This window comes from Lathamus discolor, chromosome 9 (genome assembly GCF_037157495.1).
Source record: "Lathamus discolor isolate bLatDis1 chromosome 9, bLatDis1.hap1, whole genome shotgun sequence".
Taxonomy (NCBI): domain Eukaryota; kingdom Metazoa; phylum Chordata; class Aves; order Psittaciformes; family Psittacidae; genus Lathamus; species Lathamus discolor.
Genome location: NC_088892.1, coordinates 4,273,005 through 4,294,181, shown reverse-complemented (window position 1 = coordinate 4,294,181; position 21,177 = coordinate 4,273,005). Strand labels below are relative to the sequence as shown.

The 21,177-nt window shown below is 39.2% G+C and overlaps 1 protein-coding gene across 4 annotated transcripts in view; it reads left to right on the top strand.

Annotated features, from left to right (window-relative positions):
• The window catches only part of LOC136019230 (fibronectin type-III domain-containing protein 3a-like), a 46,286-nt gene that overhangs the window by 10,126 nt on the left and 14,983 nt on the right, over window positions 1-21,177 (top strand). For 2 of the 4 annotated variants that reach the window (XM_065689156.1, XM_065689157.1), the window contains exons 3-8: window positions 7,518-7,648; window positions 12,012-12,087; window positions 13,312-13,388; window positions 17,113-17,347; window positions 18,552-18,821; window positions 20,177-20,232. In XM_065689156.1, the coding sequence (XP_065545228.1) occupies window positions 7,553-7,648; window positions 12,012-12,087; window positions 13,312-13,388; window positions 17,113-17,347; window positions 18,552-18,821; window positions 20,177-20,232 (810 nt within the window). In that variant the 5' untranslated portion in view covers window positions 7,518-7,552. Of the gene's footprint in view, window positions 1-6,306; window positions 6,397-7,517; window positions 7,649-12,011; window positions 12,088-13,311; window positions 13,389-17,112; window positions 17,348-18,551; window positions 18,822-20,176; window positions 20,233-21,177 lie in introns of all 4 variants that reach the window. The other 2 variants (XM_065689158.1, XM_065689159.1) reach the window with 2 other exon arrangements.

The following is a 21,177-nucleotide window of genomic DNA, read 5'->3' as shown; positions in this document are numbered from 1 at the left end:
GCTATAATCGAGTCAAACCTAATGTACCCTGGGCTTTGACAGACACTTCCTTCGCAGGTCATGGTTTTTAACAGTTGAGTTTCTCTCGTGAAGAACAGCAAGAAGTTCTGCAGTCACTAGAAAGATGTGTACAGCCCCCTGTGGTGAGCATTAACTACCCTTCAAGACTGTGCATTTGCCTTTTTTGTCCCCATGGAACAGAACACTCAAATCTGGAGGATGTAGTTTCAGGCTGGAAAAGAATTCTTCAGTGCTATGGGCGGTTGCTGCTGTAGTTTCTATTTGAGGGTGGAGAGGAGCAATTCTTTTTTTTTACTGCTTTCCTGGCACAATCACATCAGGAACCTCATCCACGTTGCTAAGGGAGGATAAAAGTTGATATTATCACTTAGGTCAGAGTTCCCAAGTGCCTTAGTATGTTGTCTGCTGTTTCTCTGCATTTTTAGCGGTGTTTTGGTGATATGAGGGCTTTCCGTCTCACTCTTTTTAATCCTTCAGGGAGAATTTCTATGGGCAGTCAGGTCTGACAGTACCCTGAGAGATGAGCTTTAATACTTAATTAAATGGTCTTTAGAAAAAATATGTCCTTCTGTAATTTGCTAGTTGCTTCTACATCCTGTCCCTGCTCTCCTATAGAGCATTTACACTTCACCCCCCCGCCCCGTGTCATTTGTCCCGTGTTCCAACTTTCTGCAGCTTTCAGGAAGGTACTAGAGGTCTTTCTGGTGCCTGGCCTGATGTATTTGATCCACAGGTGGTCTTTGTGAGAGCAGAAGGTCTGTCTGGACAGCGATAAAAGGCTTGTGGTCACTTATATTTTACCTTGGAAACTATTAGCACTGCTTTAGAATAAGTATTTAAGTAACAGAAAACACAGAGAAATGTTTTTGGAATTGTCACTTTTTAGATGTCAGAAGAATATTTTAAAAGAATTTCTAGAAGAAAACACTTGGTGCAGGGTGTGGAAACCTTGAACTGTGTTTCTGGGGAGTTGGGTGGGCGGTTTGTTGAGTTTCTTTGTGCTGGGGCCGCAGACCTCACCTAGGTGAAAATCGCAAGGTCCTTGCAAGATCTAGATCAAAATGAATCAGGCTTTACAGCTGTAAGTATTAAAAATGTTTGAGCACGTTTGTTGGATAAGTCGTGAAGAATATTTTCAGTATCAAAGTTTTGGTGCCCTTCTGGCTGGAAGCCAAACTTCCTGCAAGATGGTGCAGACAGATTCACTTGGGTGTCGTAAATTAATCCCAGCATTTTAATCAAAACATGTATTGAGTTTTGAACAGATGACTGTTATGGAGCAGTGGTGGTCTCTCTTCAGAGCTGAACTTGTAACTGAGGTTCTGTTATATCTGATTAAGTCTCTTGTTCCCTTAATCTTGCTAAAGGTAAACCAGTCCACCTAGAATGTCTCATGTGTGGTCCTGTGGCAGAGGAGAACTATTTTAGGATTGGGATGATATCTTAAACACCTTGTTAATACTGTTTATTTGAAAAACTTGGGTGGTAGAGGGTAACTCGTATCATTTTTCCAGAATCTTTCCTACCTCAAAATTGTGTGGGGCATAAATGTCAGATCAGAGGGGTGAGGGGTTTTCAGAATTCATTAATAAAGTTTGATCTTTATGATGAGGCTATTCCTTAGTCTGAGGTTGGGGATGACTTTTGTTTGGGTTTGCTGATGTTCTTTTTAACAACCTTCAGAGAATACCGATGCAAGTGTAACTTGTTAGGTTAGGTTAGAGTGTGTGTAAAGTAATTCTGTAATACAAAAATTTATTATTGAAGCTTTAGGGTTTTCTACAACACTGCTTTTAATAAATAGCAGTATAGTACTAGTTTACTTCCTGCAGTAGATGTAAACTTCTGATCAGGCTGGAAGGTTGCATAAGGCACTGAACCTAGAAATCAGGAAGTCTGAGCTGTATTTCTAACTCTCCATCAGACTTCCTCTCTGGTCCCGGACACATTGTTCTTTCCAACTCAGGCATGCTGTATTTAAAAATAAAGTCTCCACTTAAGCTCCTTGGAATAGGAACTTTCCCATATTAAATCCAGCACTTACTATAATGAAAATAGTCTTTGTGATAGCTTCTTTGTGGGTTTATTAACTTTTTTTTTTTTCTACAATTTGTGAAACCAGTTCAGCTTCTAGTCTGGCCAGTGAAATGAAGCTAATCCATTTCTGTCCCCCCCCCCCAAATTAGATTCTGTGTGATATATTTCTGGAGAGAGATTTTTAATGTACTTGGAAAACGTTTTAATATGAGATAACAGGATTTTCAGACCTTGCTAAATAGATTATATTAGTACACATTTGCACAATAGATAATCTCATATTCTATTAGTATGATTAAAAGTTATAATTCCAATGACAGACTGCAGAAGAGAAGGCTCCAGGAAGACCTTAGAGCAGCTTCCAGTGTCTAAACAGGCTGACAAGAAAATCTGGAAAGGGGATTTTGGCAAGGGCATGTAGGGGCAGGACAAAGGGGGGAATGACTTTACTCTGACAGAGCAGTGATTGAGATAAGGTATTAGGAAGAAATCCTTCACTGTGAAGGTGGTGAGACAATGGAACTGGTTGCCCAGAGAAGCTGTGGAACCCTGGCAGTGTTCAGTGCCAGGTTGGACTGAGCTTGGAGCAAGCTGCTCTAGTGGAAGGTGGCCCTGCCCCTGTCAGGGGGCTGGAACTGGATGAGCTTTAAGGTCCCTTCTAACCCAAACCATTCTGTGATTCTATGAAATGGTTAAAGGAGGCTTTCTAACAGAGTAAGCATTGTTTACTGAAGCCACTAGAAACATTTGTTAGTAACTCCCCCCATGTACTAGAATTGTTTATTTCACTTTGGATTGAAACTATTTCACTATTTTAGATTTTAGTTTTAAAATGTCTCATGAAAATCCATATTTTCCAAACTTAAGATAGGATGATCTTAGTGTCAGAGAGACTTCACTTACCTGCCTTTGCTTCCCTAGTTCTGTCTAGGGGCATAATAGCTGTTTTGTATGCAAATGAGAGCCCAGCTTTCTCTTCAGCAGGGAGTAGGCATGAATCAATGAACAGAGCTCAGTGCGGATCCTCTGGAGCTGGCCGAGGTCCAGGATGACTGCAGCACTGGTTGAGAAGAATTTGGGCTGAAGAAAAGGGAAGGCCAATGTTTCAGTCTTCCAGAGTCTCGGCATTTTTTACTATGTCAGGAAGTGAGGTCAGGCACAGCCGCTGTGTACTGTAATTGTTTTCTGGAAGGCTAGTCATTAAGATTTTCTGTTTTTCTTAGAAGCCTTTGTAGTGTGAGACTGTCAGTGGAAAATATTGCCTTTCTTTTAATATGGTTAACATGATTAACCATATTACACTAGCACAGTGTTGAATTACTCAGAAACACTTCTCGGGCTATATTTTTCAAATACAGACTGGTTGTATTTAGTTTAATTTTTTTTTTTTTAATGTTGTGAAATACGTGGCAAACTGTTTCAGCTGTTCAGATGTGTGTGTCTTGAACAAATAATCTTAGAAGGCCAAAGCTCAAGCTATTTCCCGTGTTGATTTCTGTTAAATTGGAAATGTGATACCTGCCATTACTTCTTTCGGCTTTGCTAAAAGAGTGCTTCAGAATGTTTGTTTCCGAGATGGGTAGTCCCAGTTCTTTTTTTTCTTTTTGGTTTTTTTTTTTCAATGTCTGCATGGGCTGAGTTCATCTTTCAGCTCAAACAAGGTTTGGGAATGACCTTTAGCTGCTGTCTAATAGAAACCATTGCAAAGAAATGAATCAGGCCAGAAGTTTCCTTGCAAAATGTAACCTTTCTAAAAAGTAATCTATTTAATTCCATACTCAAAAACCTCCAGTGCACAGTAACAAAGCTCTAGAAGCTACTTTTGCAAATTCTGCTGTTAATTAATGTATAGTGATTCACTAGTTCTCATATTCCTTTGCAACTCTGAAAACTGCAGAATTTGCCTGGTCTTTAATGCTTGCAGATGGGATATTTCTTGTTTCTTTTTAGTCTAGAAGTTATAATTTTGTGTATTAGTTCATCTTTGCCAGTGCAGCCTGTGGATTTTTAGTGCAAACACTTTTGTCTTTTTTTTGCCCTGACCACTTGGCTGGTTGGTAGCGATGATAAGCTTACAACACCTACCTGCTGAGAACGGACTGTGGAATATAGTAGTCTTAGCCTCTGTTACGAAGTGTCTGATAGAGCAAAGTAGCTTTAGGGGACCTGAGAAGCTTTTTGAGACAGTTCTGCCTGCAGGTAGGCTGTTCCTTTTTGGTCCATGTACAACTCACCAGCTGGATTTGCCTGTCCAAGCTAATGTCGTTTGTGGTGAACCCAAGGGTTCAGGTCAGTGACAGCATTTGAGGGGAGCTGTGAGAACTGGTAGGACTTGTACGGTGGCAGCTGTGGGTGGAGGTGGGTTCAAGACCCTTGAGTCTCCTCTCTGACCATGCAGCTGTTGCCCTTTACCTTTGCTTTGGAATCATCTGGCTGACTTCTAGACTAGCAGTAAAGAGGGTGTGGGTAATGGCTTTTCAAGATAGATCTCTCTTTGTTTTGTTTTTCAGGAAATTGTGTTGAGTATGTAATAACTTTTCAGGAATTCTCTTTTTATTTACCCAAATACCATCTCCTTCCTTGAATGAAATGGAGACTTCTGCAGCACGAGCCTGTTGATAACATGCTCAGCCGGAGTGCTTTTTTTTCTCTTGAAAAGTTTTATTTATTAAACTTGGGAGGAGTTGAGTCTGATGCTTCTTTACCAGCAGAGGTGCTACATTTGAGAGCAGAAGTGTCTCTTGCTGCTCTTTTATATGTGTTTTCAAGGAATGAAGCTGTGCTCTAAAGCCAGAACTTGGGTTTTGCAAATCTATTGGTGTGCAGTGGGATGTTCCTCTTCACCGCTGGTGTTCTACCACTTGCAGCCATCTGAGCCCAGCTGTGCAGTAAAATGTGAGCAGTCTGAGTGAGGTGAAACTGCCCAAGGATTATTGAAGTGGTTTCATTTATGTGAGTACTTCTATTTTCTCTGACCAGATGAAGATTCCTGCTAAGACATGAAACTGTATTTGCTATTTTTGGAGGTTGTCATCAACTGCATAAAAAACCACTTGTTTGCTGATGCTTCAAGTATTAAGTCCTTCCTCTGAAAAGTAGGAAGTTACAACACCAAGCAAGTAGAACATGTGTGTGTAGGTGTAAACCTGAATACTAGCTGTGTCATTAGGTAGTAGGTGAACGAGTCTAAAAACCACGTGGATGTTGGTGCTGTGCTCTACAATTTGCCTTGGCTGCACTGCTGCTCAGCAGCATAGATGAAGCATCAGAGAATTATATTCAGCCAATGTGGGACAGGAGGACAGAAACTTTGACTGTTTATTTAAAATTGCAGGTGGTATTTGGCTTGTTTCAGAACACATTTTTCTACAGCTGGTTATTTTGGTGAGTTGAGTATTTCAATGCACATATATTTGCCTTTTGGTAAAGGGTTTTCCCCTTTCTATTAAGTGCTAATTTCTGTTGTCTTTGAGGTTCTTAGATGAAAGAAATTGAGACTGTGCACATATATAAAGTATTTTCAGTCTGCCTGTGTATACTGAGTTGCTGTTACAGCTCTTAAGACTTAGATCTAACCTCTAAACCTCTAGAAATAGGAGAGGTGTAGTGGAAGAAACTTCTGCCCTGTTAACATCCTGACTGGCAGTTTTACCATGCAGTTATTTTTAAATGGAATCATTATATACAATCAGATGAATTTGTTTCTTTGGCACAGGTAATTCAAAATCTGACAAATACGATGGAAGATTACTCAGGAAACAAATAACATGCTAAGGTAGTTAAGTATATTTAGGATAAACCTGGTATAAATTTAAACTTTGGAGGTCGTTTCTAGCCCTTGATCTGTTGCAGTCATATTTGGCCTCTTAAAATTGCAACTGGAGCAGACCCAGAGAACAATTGGTATGCAAAATGACCTGGTTTCTTTGGCAGTCTTGGGTATTTTGTTGTGCTGCATTTTGTGGCTGTGTGATTTGTATCAGTTATTTTGAGATGCCTTTGCAAACAAGAAGGAATGTGGTTTTTACCGGTGAATGCTGCCAGCCTCTCCCTTGTAATGGAAGCACAGGCAAAATCATTGTGAAGGCAGTTTTCATTACAGACCCTTCAAGAACAATGTGAGTTAAACCAGAAGAAACTGTAACAGTTGGGCTGTGATATTTCTACCACTGTTGCTAATCTGCTGAAGACTCAGTCCTGTAAGCACAAAATTAATCAGGAGTTTTCCTGTCTCCCCTGCTCCCCCAGACATTGTCATTTCCATCCTGGCTGTAGAGAACTGAAATGGGATTTGGCAGTTGTGTGTAGACTGACTTGATTCATGCACAGATTTGAGTGGTGAGAATGATTTTTATTTTTATGAAATGGACTATACTAAGTGCGTTTTGTCTTCTGTATGGGTTTTTAGGAGGTAATGGGAAGGGAGAAGGAAATGTCAGCATTTCCTGTATCCTGTTATCTTGTGTTTTTTTATGGATGCTGAATTAACTATACCCTGAAAATTCACTAACATTTGGGTTGTATTTTGACATTTGGATTGCATTTTGACTTATATAGTTACACATTATTCACTAGAAGCCCAAAGCTGTGCAGCACTTTTTCCATGTGCAGTTCTGCATTTAGTCAAAGACGCTTGTACAAAGTACTCTACTCTCTTGTGTTGCCTTAAGCCTCATTTCTTCTGTGTCAGGCTTTTGTATTGACGACATATTGCAACATTAAGGAAATTGCATGGTTTGGGGGCTTTTTTGATTATCACAGAGACTGAAATGTGCGTGCAGTGTGTGTATTACTTGGCCTAAAACTGGAGTACAGTTGGAGTTTGGAGTTCTGGAGTACAGGCAATTTAGAAATTGTAACTACAAAATGAGGAAGAAAGTGCTGCATAAGTGTGAGTTATGCTACTGTGTAATTACTTCACTTACATACCTGTTTCATCCCTCGTGGCATGTCAAGTTGCATATGCATGATGCATATTTAAGGAGCATTATTTTTAAAGTAGGATACGTGTTGCTTTGATTCACTGCTTGAGAAGTAGGATAATGTATCAGACCACATGGGTAGACTCCATTGTGAAGAGCTTGGATAGATGATGTGATCCCCTCCATGCTTTTAAGACTGTCAGTTCACACAAGATTTTCAGAGTGGGCATTTTATAGCAAGTTTTGCCTACAGCTGAAATCAGTTTATATGAACATTTTTGGGGGAGAGTTGTAGAATGTTAAATTCTGATTATATTTTCCTATTGAGTTTTCAAATGTTCTCTGTCATTAAAGGGTTTGATTAATATGACTGGGCAAGTGTTTGTTTTGTGGAAGAAGGAAATAAATAAATAAAAACCTGAAGGCATTACTTTGTTGTTCTTCTGAAATATTGTTGCCAAGTTAGGCAAAATAGAGAATTAATTACTTGGTGGAGGGCAAAGACATAACCAGCACTGGCACTCTCTGTTTTGGCAGGTGGTTAAGCAGTTGTCAATGAATGCTTTTCAGACATGATGGCCGACCAGCCGCCTCCATTAGAAGCTACACCTATACTGAATGAAGTGCCACTTCTACCTCATATGGTTAACGGAGACAGCATACAACAGGCAAGTAAATCCAGAGCATTTTCATATAAGTCATGTAATACTGTGACAGCGGTGGTAGTACAGGGGTTGACATTCAGGTATACAGTAGAAAACAGAACAGATGAAAAACTGTTGCACAGCATGTATGATGGCTAAAAGAGGCTTGAAATAAAGGATCTATGATACTGAAGTTAGAAAAACGGGTGGTTCTCAGCATTGATGTAATCAGTAAAATAGAAGTGTAGATTCAGAGAAGAAAATAATTCCTCGTGAATATAGTGGAAATGTTGCAAATTAAAAGGGCTGCTTGTTACATACATGTAAGCGTTTTAAAATTAAACTACAAAATCAAAGAATAGAAGGAAAATATAATATGGATTTAATACAGTGCTACAGTTTTGAAAGCTCTTAAAGCTCCTGTAAAATAATAAAGATTAACAAGTGGTTGCAGTGCTCTAATCAGTCTGTTGCAGGGAAATTAAAGACCTTGGATTCCTGATACTAAGTATCTTCATTAATAATTTAATTAATTAATAATTAAACTGAAATAAGGTAGATTTAGATTAGCTATTAGGAGGAAGTTTTTCACTGTGAGGATGGTGAGGCACTGGCACAGGTTGCCCAGAGAAGCTGTGGCTGCCCCATCCCTGGCAGTGTTCAAGGCCAGGTTGGACACAGGGGCTTGGAGCAAGCTGCTGTAGTGGAAGGTGTCCCTGCCTGTGGCACGGGGTTGGAACTGGATGAGCTTTTAAGTTCCCTTCCAACCCAAACCATTCTGTGATTCTAACAGTGAAGACCTTGGCATGTTTGAATATACAGTGGATAAACAGGGTACAACAAAATCATCATGAATTGTTAAGGGTCAGATAGACCATGAATACTGGGAAGTTTTAAATGAGTTACCCTTTCCTTTGTAATTATTACAGGTGGAGAAGGAGGAGAGGTGTGCATTGCTTCAGTTATAGTATACTTGGAAAAATGAGCTTTATTTAAAAAAGAGTACTCTGCATTTGTTCCTCAGATTCTGGAGATAAAAGCACAATAACTGTGTTTTGAAACAAGTAAAGCTGTAGAATCTTGAAGCTATTTCTGAAGTTCTAGCATTAGCAATGTGAAATTCTAGACACTGACCAGCTGTGCAGTTATTCATTAGGGAGCGTTTCATGTTACATGAGGAAAAGGAGTCGAATAGATCTAATTGGGCACTATCTCTGTAGCTGTATTTGTCTAGCATGTTGTGTTATAGATCAGTGTGTAGAGTACGAGTGTGTACTGTGTGATCCAGGAGAAGGTGACAGCATTGGAATTTTCAGAACCTAGTGGAGACTGTTTGCAGTCGGGTGAGGTAAGTGGGAGAATGGCATTTGAAGAGTAGATCTGAAGACTGATAGACTCCAAGACTTTTATTATATTGGAAATTATGAATTAGACTGTCTAGCGAAAAGTCTTCACGGGACCAAGAACATGATTTTATGTTATTGTGCCAACATTTCTCATTCTAATGTGTCTGTATATAAACAATGATGTGATGTTGCCGTCTATGTCACTCTGCCATCCTTCAGTTCTCTAACACGCTGCTATCATTTGTGGCACTTTCCTCTAGAGAGGCTTATGAGCCACAGTCTCACATTTTCAAGCTTGCTTTTAAATAGAGAATTGATTTAGCAGCTTTATTAATGCAGATGATTTTTAATTATTTTGCTGCCAGTGCTGTAGAGGATAGGCTGATTACAGAGTATTGTACAGTGAGTTTGTTTTCAGATGTAAAACTGCTTCATCTGTGTTGATCCTGCTGGTTCTGAACTGGATGCACAGGACACTTGAAGGTGTTGGCAGCTCTGACTTCCAGCCACTATGTCGTCTGACTTGGCTTAGACTAACTTGTTAGAAACTCAAGCTTCCTGAAAACTTTCCTTGGAGGAAGGTAGATGGAACTCCATTTGCTTCATTAATTGGAGTGAGTCATTCCTCCTAAGACATTGCCCCGTGCATTCCTGAAATTCCAGTCTTTGAACTGCTCTACAGCCCTCTGATTACACCGGTTACTTACAGTCCTTTTCACTGATCCTTTTCAATTAATAGTTTCCTGAACTGTTTGTGAGAACTTCAGTTAATTGAAATCCATTCTGAAGATCTGACACATTCAGAGGCTCTGAATTTTTAAAAGGATCCCTTTCCTACCTCTGAATTTTCCTGTCCTGGAAGATGAGACTCGCTGTGGGGTTTAATACCTGCCTGTGGAGCCCCATCCCTTTCCATCCCCAGCAGCTGCTGTTCACAGCAGACCTCATCTGTCCTGGTTCTTTGTGCTCTGGCAAAGCCCCCCCCCCCCCCCCCATTATTGTCAGTTTTCTGTAAATGATTAACATTGCTTCTCTCTTATAGAAGTTCATTAGCATTGAAGTAATACATTTACTTGCATACTGAAATGACAGATCTGCTTAAGTTTCAGTCCCTTAATTGTGCCATTTAAAAAAGCATTACCTGTCATCTGTACTTCTGATGTAACTGTGATAAGTATTGCTTACTGGCTAGATGTTTTTTTGGTGTTCTAGTTATGTCCAGAACTCATCTACCTAAGTAAAATTCTCCTGTACTGTGAACTCACTGGCGCAGGGTCTGTGTTCATACATGCTTTTGCATCCCCTATTGAAAAATAAAAGCTAAGATTAATATGGCAACATGCAGGAGCTGCAAAATTGGTGTTAAATGGTGTTTATCAGTCTGCCTCTTTCAGTCCTCCTGCTTTACATACAGGAGTTTAAATGTAACAGCTGTGCAAACCTCAGTCTCTTTCTGTGTGGAAGTTGCACCCTCAAGAGTAGAGGGAGAGAAAAGCGGGAGGTGTCAGCCCTAACTTCAGGAAACTGGTGTGTGTGCACTTACTCCGTTAAACGTTAGCTGGAGAAAAGTGCTTTGGTTAATGCCAGCATTAAGTGACTTGGCAAACTCTTTGGAAAAGAGTAGTCAGTGGAGTTTGTCAAAATGCAGAGGTTGAGTGAGGGACCACAAGATCTTTTTAAATCTCATTCTTTTCAGTGGTCTTTTTATTAATGACCAATATAATAGAACTGAGGTGTACTTAATAAATCTGCAGCTCATAGGAAATAGGGGGAATTGCAAGTATCTTGTAAGCCTAAAATTATTTTGGTTACTGAAAGCTAATCTAGAAAATTGGCAGCAAGTGCAAAATACTGTGTTTAGGTAGCCAGCTTAACAGGAGGAACAATGGGTTTTGCAATGGTCCTTTAGAAAAAGGTCTGCAGGGGGATGGATAAAGTCTGCAAGTGAAGTCATCAGTGTTGCATGGTTTCCAAAAAAAGGGAGATGAAAATCCCCATAGGATTCTTATACAGGGTATGGCATCTAAATCACAGAAAACAATCTTTTATTGGTGCTTTATTCTTTATTTCATTGATGGTTAAGAGATGGAGTAAAGTTTCAGGTTGAAGCAGGGAGTGTTGAAGTTAGATGATAAGATCTGTGATGATGGTGACAGTGAAATTGTGGTGCAGATGCCTGGGGAATTTACAGAGCTCTGTCACTGGAGATGTAGAAGCACTTCTGGCAGATGTGTACATAGATTAGAGTGCAAGTGAATGCAGGTGTGTCCAAACTGACCAGCAGAATCTCACTGTTAGCCCTGTTGCTGAAGAAACACAACTATGCAAACATGAGAAAATTCTCCTGATCTTTCAGGAGCTGTCAAGCGGAGATGGTAGGCATGACCCGCTTCATCACCTCTTCTGCCCTCCTTCCACCCTCAAGTTACTTCAGAGCATCAGAGAATATGTTGTCAAAATACATACCTGCATGATTTCGGTGAAAAAACATGGCTGAGTTTTGAGCAAAGCATCTTTTTTTCTTTGTGGCTTGTTTTGTTTCTGTTTGTTTGTTTGATTCTTTATTTATTTGTTTCTCTTTGGGTTTTGTTTTTTTTTTTTGTTTTTTGTTTTTTTTTTTAATATGCATAGAGTCATGACTGCCAGTTTAGCCCTGAAACTGAAATAATCTCACAGGCAAAGCTTGGGAAGCGAGGTGAATCTTAGGTAATTTATTGCTTCAGTAGAAGAAAAAAAAGTAGTATGAAAATACTGAAAACAGAAGCTAAGTCAATTATTTCAAGTGTATCAAGAGAAGCACTTCTGGTTGTAATCAGAGAAAAATCCTGATAAAGGAAAGCCAACGATTTTATGTCAAAGTATTATAAAATTTCGATTCTACCCATCAGTGTTTCTCATTTTGCTTTTTTACCCTCTAAGGTAGCCAAAGCCGTATTGTTTTAATCTAACGTGGGCATAATGAAGAGTTGTTGGTTTTTTCCCATGTAGGTAATTTCTAGAATAAAAAAGAAAAACCAAAACATCTCTTTTGTTTCCTGCAGGTTATTCTTGTGCAGGTGAACCCAGGCGAAACATTTACAATTACAACTGAAGATGGACACATTCAGTGTATTCAAGGTAAAGGAAAAACTGAAGTACTGACTCCAAGTATTTTGATTCTGCAGATCTCACAGAATCACTGCAGGTGCTTGTTACTGTAATGTCAGATGTGGTTTTATATGTTCTGCAACGTAATAAATCAGATTTTTCAGTTTGTACTTAAAGCACAAATAAGACAGTGCTGGGAAATTGCCGAGATTCCCTGCATCTCTGCCCACTTTGCTATTGGTTTATAAAAGGCTGGCATTTCAACTGGTTTTGTGATGATCCTTGAATAAGTGTCTTCCCAGAATCTTAACACCTGAATTTACATGGGATTTAGTCTACACTAATCTAAAAAACTTGAACAGATGCTGTGTGATCTCCCTTTACTGTAAGGTAGTGGCATTAGCAGTCTGCTGCTGTTGTGGGAAGCACTGCTCCCCCTCTGTGTGTGGCTGCAACCTACTTCTTACCTTCTGGGTAAGTGACAGAACTACAAATCTCAGTCGGGTCAAAATACCTCTTGTAAGTCAAGTTGAATTTATCAATACTTCAAATTTTTTTAATATTTTTTTACCATTTCAAATAATATTATATGAAGTGTGTCTATTCTGCTTGCATCAAATCCCAGACAGGAATGCTTTCTTTCAGCTTGATGTGAAAAATAAGATATTCTTACTTAAAAGAAAAAAGTAGGTAGACCAGCTGTCAGCATCCCTGTGGTGCTGGTGTTCTTTATACAGACTTTTAACTCTGTCACAAAATAAGAACTAAAATTTATCTAAGCTGATTTTTGTACATTAAATAGATGCTGTTGGCTGTGTAAGTTCCATAGTTGGGATAAGTCCAACCTGTGCTTTTTGTAGAATAAATGTACATCCATACTTGCAGTCAGCAATATTAACTAAAATTCTGAAAGTTAAGTCATACTTCATATGTATCTTGAATGTGAAGAAGAAGTATCCTCAGTGACATAAATTGTGTTGTTTTTCTTGATGGAAATCCGGTACAGTCACTTGTTTTATTTTTTTTTTTAAACTCTCAATCCAATTATTTAAGTTTCTCTCCAAACTGGCCTTTTAATAGGATAGCTTAAACCTGGCTTCTAAACCTGCCTGTCTAAAAGTAGCTCCGTAAATACAGTTGGATGCAGTTGCTGGCTTTTCAGGCACCAAAGTGAGACACCACCTTGGGGAAAAAAGGTGCCTTGAGTTGGTGAAAGCCTCATTTGTTAAAAAGTGGCACCTTGTTACTTCTCAGGTCCAGCACACGTTCCTATGATGTCACCAAATGGTTCTATGCCGCCTATATTTGTGCCTCCCGGTTACGTATCTCAGGTAAACTTTAATTTATTCTCCTGTTTCAGTATGTTTGTGGGTGTAGCTTTTTAACAATAAGGCTGTTAATTATTTGAACGGCTGTTAAAAGCATTTTTCAGGTTTTTTTTTCGGTTGAACTTACCGACTTTTTAACTTCAGGATAGGCTCTCTCACCTTCTGTTCACATAGTACAATTTGGTCTAGTTTTCAGGATTTGTTTGTAATAGTACCACTAGACAGTAAACTGACTTTCAGTAAGATAGCAGATGGCTCTGAGTTGTCTGTCTGTTAGCTCCTTTAACAGGATCCACATCTTGATTTTTTTCTTCAGTCCTGTTTTCAAGGTGAAAGTAGGTGCCTGGGTCATGTGAAGAGTCCCAGCTGACAGCAACCTGCCAGTGTCAGAGGAGTGATGAGTGTAGCTAAGCACATACTGTGCTTAGCTCTGCTAGGAACAGTGTGGTGGGAGCATAGCTGGTGGCAGCATCACAGTTGAACATGTCTCGTGCATACTGTGGGTAGGAGACTCATGCTTCTTACATGGAGTTTATGAGGGTCGTACACCAGTATCATTCTCTCTTTCATCCTTAGGTCACTTTTTTTTTTTCCTGGACTGCAAAAGATATTTCTCTTTAACCTCTTCTCATAGTTCAGTTTTTTTCTATTCAAAGTTTTCAATGTGCCTTTCTTTACTAGCTCTGATCTGCTTAACATTGAGCAAAACACCCTGCTATTAGAATAGAAGTGTGAAGAGGAGTGTTAATGCCACTGACATGTGCCTGTGAAATGAGCAGGACTCTGGGCTTCTCTCCCAGCTTCACTTTTCCATCCTCACTGGTTTTCCACTCCTCTGTGAAGTCACAGCAGGTCAGACCTGCGTGTGGTATTTGAACTGTTATTAGAGACACTTGAAGTTACCAGTTCAGTTTACTTTTTAATTGATGCATTTTTAAAGGGAAGTAATTAAAAACAAAGGTTTAAACAGAACAATTTGGGGTCTCATGTTTTAGTGATGTTCAAAATGTGGAGTTTTCTGGGTAGGCTTGAAAACCTTGTAACTGTATATTCTTGAGCTCCCAGGCAGTTGTCTTTTTGCATACAACTGCATCTGCATTTTGTGCTTCTGCTGTTATAAGAAGGTACTTCCATGTAGACCCTGAAAGGTCCGCCAGATAATTTATACATCAGTATGAAATTGAGTTTTCCATGCAAATAGTATGCAAAGCCCTGGCAAATGCTGAAGTGTACAAACTGAAAAATACATTTGTTCTGTGTTTGCTGTCATATGAAACTAGGGGGGTTGTTGTCTGTCCCTGTCATAATGCCCAAGGGACAACACAAGTTTGAAACAAACTGTAAATCAGAGCTTGAGCTACTTAAACTGTTCTTGTCAGTAGATGAGACTTCAACTTTCTGCTCCCAGATCTGTCTGGAGGAGCCTGAAGATAAATGCCTTGGCTTCTGCCAAAGCAGAATGAAGCAGTTCAGTAGTGGATGATGGGGGTGTAGCAGCTTTGGACTGCAAAATCACTATATTAATGTATCCCTTCTACCTGAATTTGTGCCATGTGTCCTGTTTAATATCTGTACATAAAATTGAGTTAACATAGCCGTCAGAATTTGCTATGACTTTGGCTTGTATGTATTACAGCATGTGTTATATTACAGAATGTGATGCAGTTCAAGTGGTGTATTTAGTTCTGCTGATGAATCAAAAAGCCCCCCATGTTGTTTCTAAAACAGTGTATTCAGTGTAAGCTTAGTCTTAAATGACTCCTTGTAATTTTTTTCTTCCATTTAAAGTCTGTTGAGAATTGCTAACAAATCAGCCGACTCTGAGGTCATCTCACAGCTGAACTTTGTCATAGCAGTTTGTGAGTGGACACATTCCATTTCCCTTCAGAAGAATAATTTCTCGTTAGTTTGCTCTGTCTTTTGCTGAGGAGCTTTTCAACATTCACTATTGGCATAAGCAGTGTTTCAACATCCGTAATGCCTTCTTGGCCAACTCAGAAACACTACAGTGATCTCTTATAGCCAAACTAAATATGGTGTAAGAGGGGATCTCAAAGGAGCTAACAGGACAAACATTTCGCCTGCTTCCTTTAAACGGATTTACTTCATGGATTACATTTTAATAAAATCACTTTTTTGCATCTCAGTTGTGTACACCCACCTGCAGCTGGGAAGCATCCCCCCACTTGCATCCACAGCTAGCATTTTCTGCTGGCTGCATGACCCATCTCTGTTAAACAGGCACTGTAAGGCCCTGACTAATAGCATTTGTGATTTGCATTTTGAAATGCAACTAGGAGGAGACGGCTGGTGTAGAAGGGAAGAGGTATAAAGCTGCAGACTGATTTTAAGCCAATCTAAGAAAAATGCCTGATTTTCCTACTGGGGCTTGGATTAATTTTTAAGTGTCAGTTGGCCTTTAATGGTGAACATTTTTCTATTTTGATTTATTTTTATTTTTCATTGCTCATACCTCTTTAATCTTTTGTGTAAGGGAGAAAACAATTTGTTGTCTGTCTTTAAGTAGGATTTAATAGAGTATAGTTTGCTTCCGAGTCAGACTTTTCATTAGGTACAGTCTGAATCTTCTGCCAGTGGACTTCTGTGTTGTGGCAGAAGAAACAAACTGGAATACGACCTGGTGATTTTTCTGATGGCCAGCTCAGAAGCCTTTGACCCTGTCAGAACTCTAGGTGCTGAAAACTTAATCCCTCAGTTACACAAAACGAGCTGTAACAGCAGAATGAGAACAGGACATTACAGATGTCCTCTGTCTGTACTATGAACCTACCTGGAGAAAGGACCCTGTAAACCTCAGTCTCTGCTTGTCTGTGCCACGAGTACTAAAGATAAGACTAAAATTGTTGTACTTCAATGTCATCATCATTTAATGTGTTGGCTTGTGAATCCTGCTCTGGTGTTACTCTTGTCTTCTAAAACCTGTGTTCTGTCCAAAGTCTCTTCTCAGTTTTAAGATTTAGAGAAGCGTTACTGTGTAAAACCTTAACCTATTTTTAATGTACTGTAGGGAAAGCAATACATTGGGATAATAATGTATTTCATGCTGGCAGATTTAGGTTACAGAAGGAGCCTATAAATTGCCACTTTAGGACACATCCTTAGAAGTGTGCATGTGCATACATACACATGTGCTGTCTTAGCGTCTCTTTATCCTAGAGTTCAGACGCACAGACAGGTTCCTCATCTGAATTCTCTTAGCCTGGGGCAAACATGAAATACTTTGACATTTGAGTTGGGTTGGATCATAGTACAAGACAGCAGAGCTGACTTGTAGCACTTTGTACTTGCCACAGGCTAAGAATGTGTATGCAGACGTGTACCTCAAATCTGGCAACATGCAGCGACTTGTACACGTGATAGCGCTGTCGGTCTGAAGCACTTCATGTAACTGCAATTACAAGTGGACTGGGAATTACACCCTGATCAATTCACATTACTTGTTTAAAAGATTATATATACACATTATTCATCGGTTACAGATTGCTTAGCACTTTGGTGTGTGAGGCTCAGTTTCTTAAAACCGATTGCCTCAAACTCCAGTTTCTTGCAGTAACATGTGCTGAGTTCCCACTGGAATGTATTTCATCGTGTATATCCCTGACAGACAGGTTGTGGGTATAAACTTAACTGTAGAGATTCTTTATCAAATGTGCAATATTTAAAAGATCATTAGCGTACTAACTTAATTTCTTGTCTTGCATGACAGGTGGTGGAAGAAAATGGAGTTCGTAAAGTGGTGGTGTTGCCGCACTCGGCTGAATTCCATCCTTCCATGCATCCTCCTCCTCCTCCTCCTCCCCATGTGCCACATTACATGCATCACCACCATGCTCTGCTCCCTCACCCCCCTCACCCAGTGTACCCTGCGGTTCCGGGAACAGGAGAGCTGCCGCCACAGTTCATTCACCAGCATCCACCACCGCATGTGTTTCAAGAACAAGGTGAGAGCACAGGTGATGTTTAAATACATGAGAAGGCCTTTCACTTGCTGCGTCTCGATTGAGACAGTCGAGTTCTGTCAGCAGCTCTCTTACACATTTCTGTGATTTTTGGTGCTAGTTATTAGACTCTGACACTTATCTGTGTTGCTAAAATCCTCTGTTCTGTTTCTAAGACTTTAACTTAGAAGTGTTCTAATACTGTGTATGTTCTTCATGGATCTTTACTTTTGTTACTGTAAATGTCCCAATGATTTCTTCCGCCTTTCTCTAAAATTGTGCTGTTCAAAGCTGCTGTATTTTGTCACAGCCTTGACATGAAGTTCTTTTGAAAATGCATTTAATTTGGTACTTGAATGTGTTCTTTTGACTGAACAGAGACCAGATATGACTGGAAAGAAAAAGCATACATAAACCAAAAAAACATAGTAAGCCATGTTGGAGGATGAAGTGTAAGTCTGCTCTATATTCAAATACTGAATGAAGCAATACTTAAGTGGAGGAATGGGAGCACTGCTGAATTAAATCAAGCTGTAAGCCTTATTATATGTAAACAAGCATTTAACACAAATCAGACTGCGTAAAACCATTCATTATCTCCCTCTCAAGCTTAAGCTGATAATTAAGCTATTTTGGCTCATGTCTAGGATAAAAATATTCAGTAGCTCCCAAGCTGTGTTTTAAAAAGTTAGTTTGGGTCCTAAATTTGCTTACACTTTTTGAAAAGGTGACTGAATTTGCATATGGGTTGAATAGGAAAAGTGGAAATTTGCCTGCAGATGTTTTATGCATTTTGCTATAGAATGAAATATGCAGGTATGATGCTCTCCTTCTACCTGATCTTTATGCTCTTACACTGATTTGAGCCCAGTCCAAAATCTGTTTATCTGGTGAGGTTCCTGAAGTCTGGTGGAGCACGGCCAGGGAGCAGGGCAATACGTTGCAGGTTTCCTGTCTGTTGCTCTGCTGCCCAGAGACTCCTGAGCATCAGCTGTGAAACCTCTCAGGATATCCCATGTGCACCAAGCCCACGTTGCATGAGCCATGGAGCTCCACACATCTACAGACTGACAGCAAGCACAGTGAAGTCCCAGAGGTGTTCAAGTTCTGTTTCTACTATAGTTACTCCTCTTATAGCTTACAGAGAGTTTCTCGGCTGTCTAATAAATTGTGCTGAATGATTAAGTAAGTTCTCTTTTCTTTATAGAACCTCGTTCTCATGGAAGGACCAACTTCATTCAGCGTGATGAAAGGAGTCTCAAAATGCAAGAACACTTGAAGAAGAGACTAAAAGACAGACAAGCGAGTGGTCATACTAACAATAAACTTAACAGTCCTCCATCTTCACCACATAAAGTTAATTCTTCCAATCCAACACTTCAGAATGGAAATGGAAAGGGACAGCAAGGGGCAGGAGGACCACCAAAGCAGAAGCAGATAGGAAAAACAAAGGGCAGTCCAGACACAGATATGGGAGGTAGGTTGCATTGAAAGGGTAAAAAATAAAAATCTAGATTCTTCTGTAACAGAAAATAATATAAATTCATTATAAAATAGTTTCTGAAAAAGGAATTTGTCCATTTCTTTGACTATTCAGGATTAGGGAAAGCCTGAAACACTTTCTGTTATGTTTAGATTTCTTTGATTTCCTCTAGAAATCATAGTAATGTCAGGTTTCTTCATTTGAGTTTTATCAGATAAGGTCTTCAGGAAGATTTAATTTTAAGCCTTTTGGTTACTTCTGTGCCTTTTCTAACCCAGGACTGATCAGCGTTCCAAGCGAGGGTGAACTTGTGGATACTTTTATAAAGGACTTCTGGTGTCCTCCTGTGTGGTATTTTTCAGATAACTAGGAGTTATTTAAAATTCTGAGAAGTAGAAGGTTTGAGCAACTGTCAAGTTACAGGTTACTGTTCGATCAGTTGTAATTTCAGTTCAGTGCATTGTTTTGCTTGAATGAACTTTTTAATAGCTTGTGGCTGTTTGCATATACTGAAATATTTAGTGTACAGTATCTTTCCTATTGGTTTGAAACAGTGTCACTGAAGTGCAGCTCCTTACCATGATGCCATAAATGATCTGAGCATCTTTTAGAGTTTTGATACGTCTTAAACTATAAGTGGTCTTGCTAGGCTGCAAGGTCTAGGCCTCATTTGTGTTGCTGTTGTATTTATCTCTTCAGTGAGAGAAATAAAAGATAAATCTGACTTTGTGACTTGGGAAGTAAGTAGAGGTGGAAGTTTTCGTCCAACTTGTTTCAAGGATGAAGAATATACTTGATTAAAGGCTTGTCTTAAGACACATTTGTGGGGGAAGAGTTTTTTATTTGCAGAATAATATCCTGAATTGTTCGACATAGACAATTGTAAAAATAGGATTCAGTTTACAGATGTAGCCCTTTTGGTACCTGTAAGTATTTTTAGTGTGCAGTTTTGATCAGGCTTGTTTCAAATTATGCCTAGACCAAGTGTTTTGCAATAGAAATTCAAGGAAAGCATGTTCAATAGATAAGATCTTATTGTCTTTTTTTTAACACCTTTCATTTTTGGAGGAATGTTTTTGAGTTGTCAAAGAAAACCTATTTATGCTCGGATTAGGAAAATACACCCTTTGTGCAGGATGTACTAAAAGGGTTTTTGTAACACTGTTAGTTTTGGATAGTTCATGTTTCTACCCTTCACACAGCCAAAACAAACAGGGGAAATGAACTTTGCACAATAATACTATTGTTAAACTCTTATTAAGGCAAACTCCATCTTGTGGTGGCTTTTTTGTAACAGACTGGTTTACTCTTGGGGTTTTGGGTAATCTGTTTTGTATTTGAAATTGCAGAATCTGACACAGAGTCCAAGAAATGTGATACTCACTTGAGCATTGGCAAGCCAGTTGTAAGTATTATCCTTAAAACACCATTATTTTCTGTGCATATGCTTCCTATAAAATAACATGCCTTTTTGATCTCTTTCTTTTTTCTTAATGGTTTATTTTTTTAATAGAGAAAACATATTTTAGTTATCAGAATTTATAGCTGGGAAAGGGCAACCATGCTGTGGAAAGTCACTATTTCTCAACTTTCTGAAACACTCTGTCTGCCTCAGTTTCCCAGTCTGTAAGTCAAGTTGTCAAGTGTATGTGAGGGCTTTAGTACAAAGCATACCCAGGGCCTACTAATCTAATGGAAGTCTGTCCACTCTTGGAACGATTCTTCATTCAGCATAGAGGATTTAAGAATATTGGGAATAGAGTTTACAGAACTAGATCATCTTTTTATGCGATGCTTAGAAATTGGAGCAAATATTTAAGTATTTACATACTTATTCGGAAGCTGGAGTCTGGTGATGTGAATTTAAGTGCCTAAAGGCTAAAACTGCACTGATATTTTTGATCTTGAGCATGCTTAATGAAATTCTTCTTTGCGTTATCTATACAGTAAGCACAGGTTATTCTTTTCCTTCAGCTTTCTAGTTTTGTTTACAGTAGTTTTATTGCTGTTTCTGACATCTGTACTTAATGCTAACAGAAGGCTGTGTTGACCTTGTCAGAGAGAATTTGAAGTGAGCAGTAAGAAATTTAGACCAAAAGCTTTAGTTGTGAACATTAAAATCAGAGCCTCTTGCAGTCCTTTAGCTTAGTGGTTAAATACGTGATGGAGTTGTCACAGAGTAGGGAAGTTAGGCTGTCTGACCGCCTAGGTGTATAGATCTGGTGTCAGTGTTCAAGACTCCTAAATCTGACAATTTGCTCCAAATGAGTGATGAAAACAGTGCAGGTGAAATAGAAAGTTTCTCTTCTTGCACTGAGATAATGTCATGTGTTTGTACATTTGTTGAGTG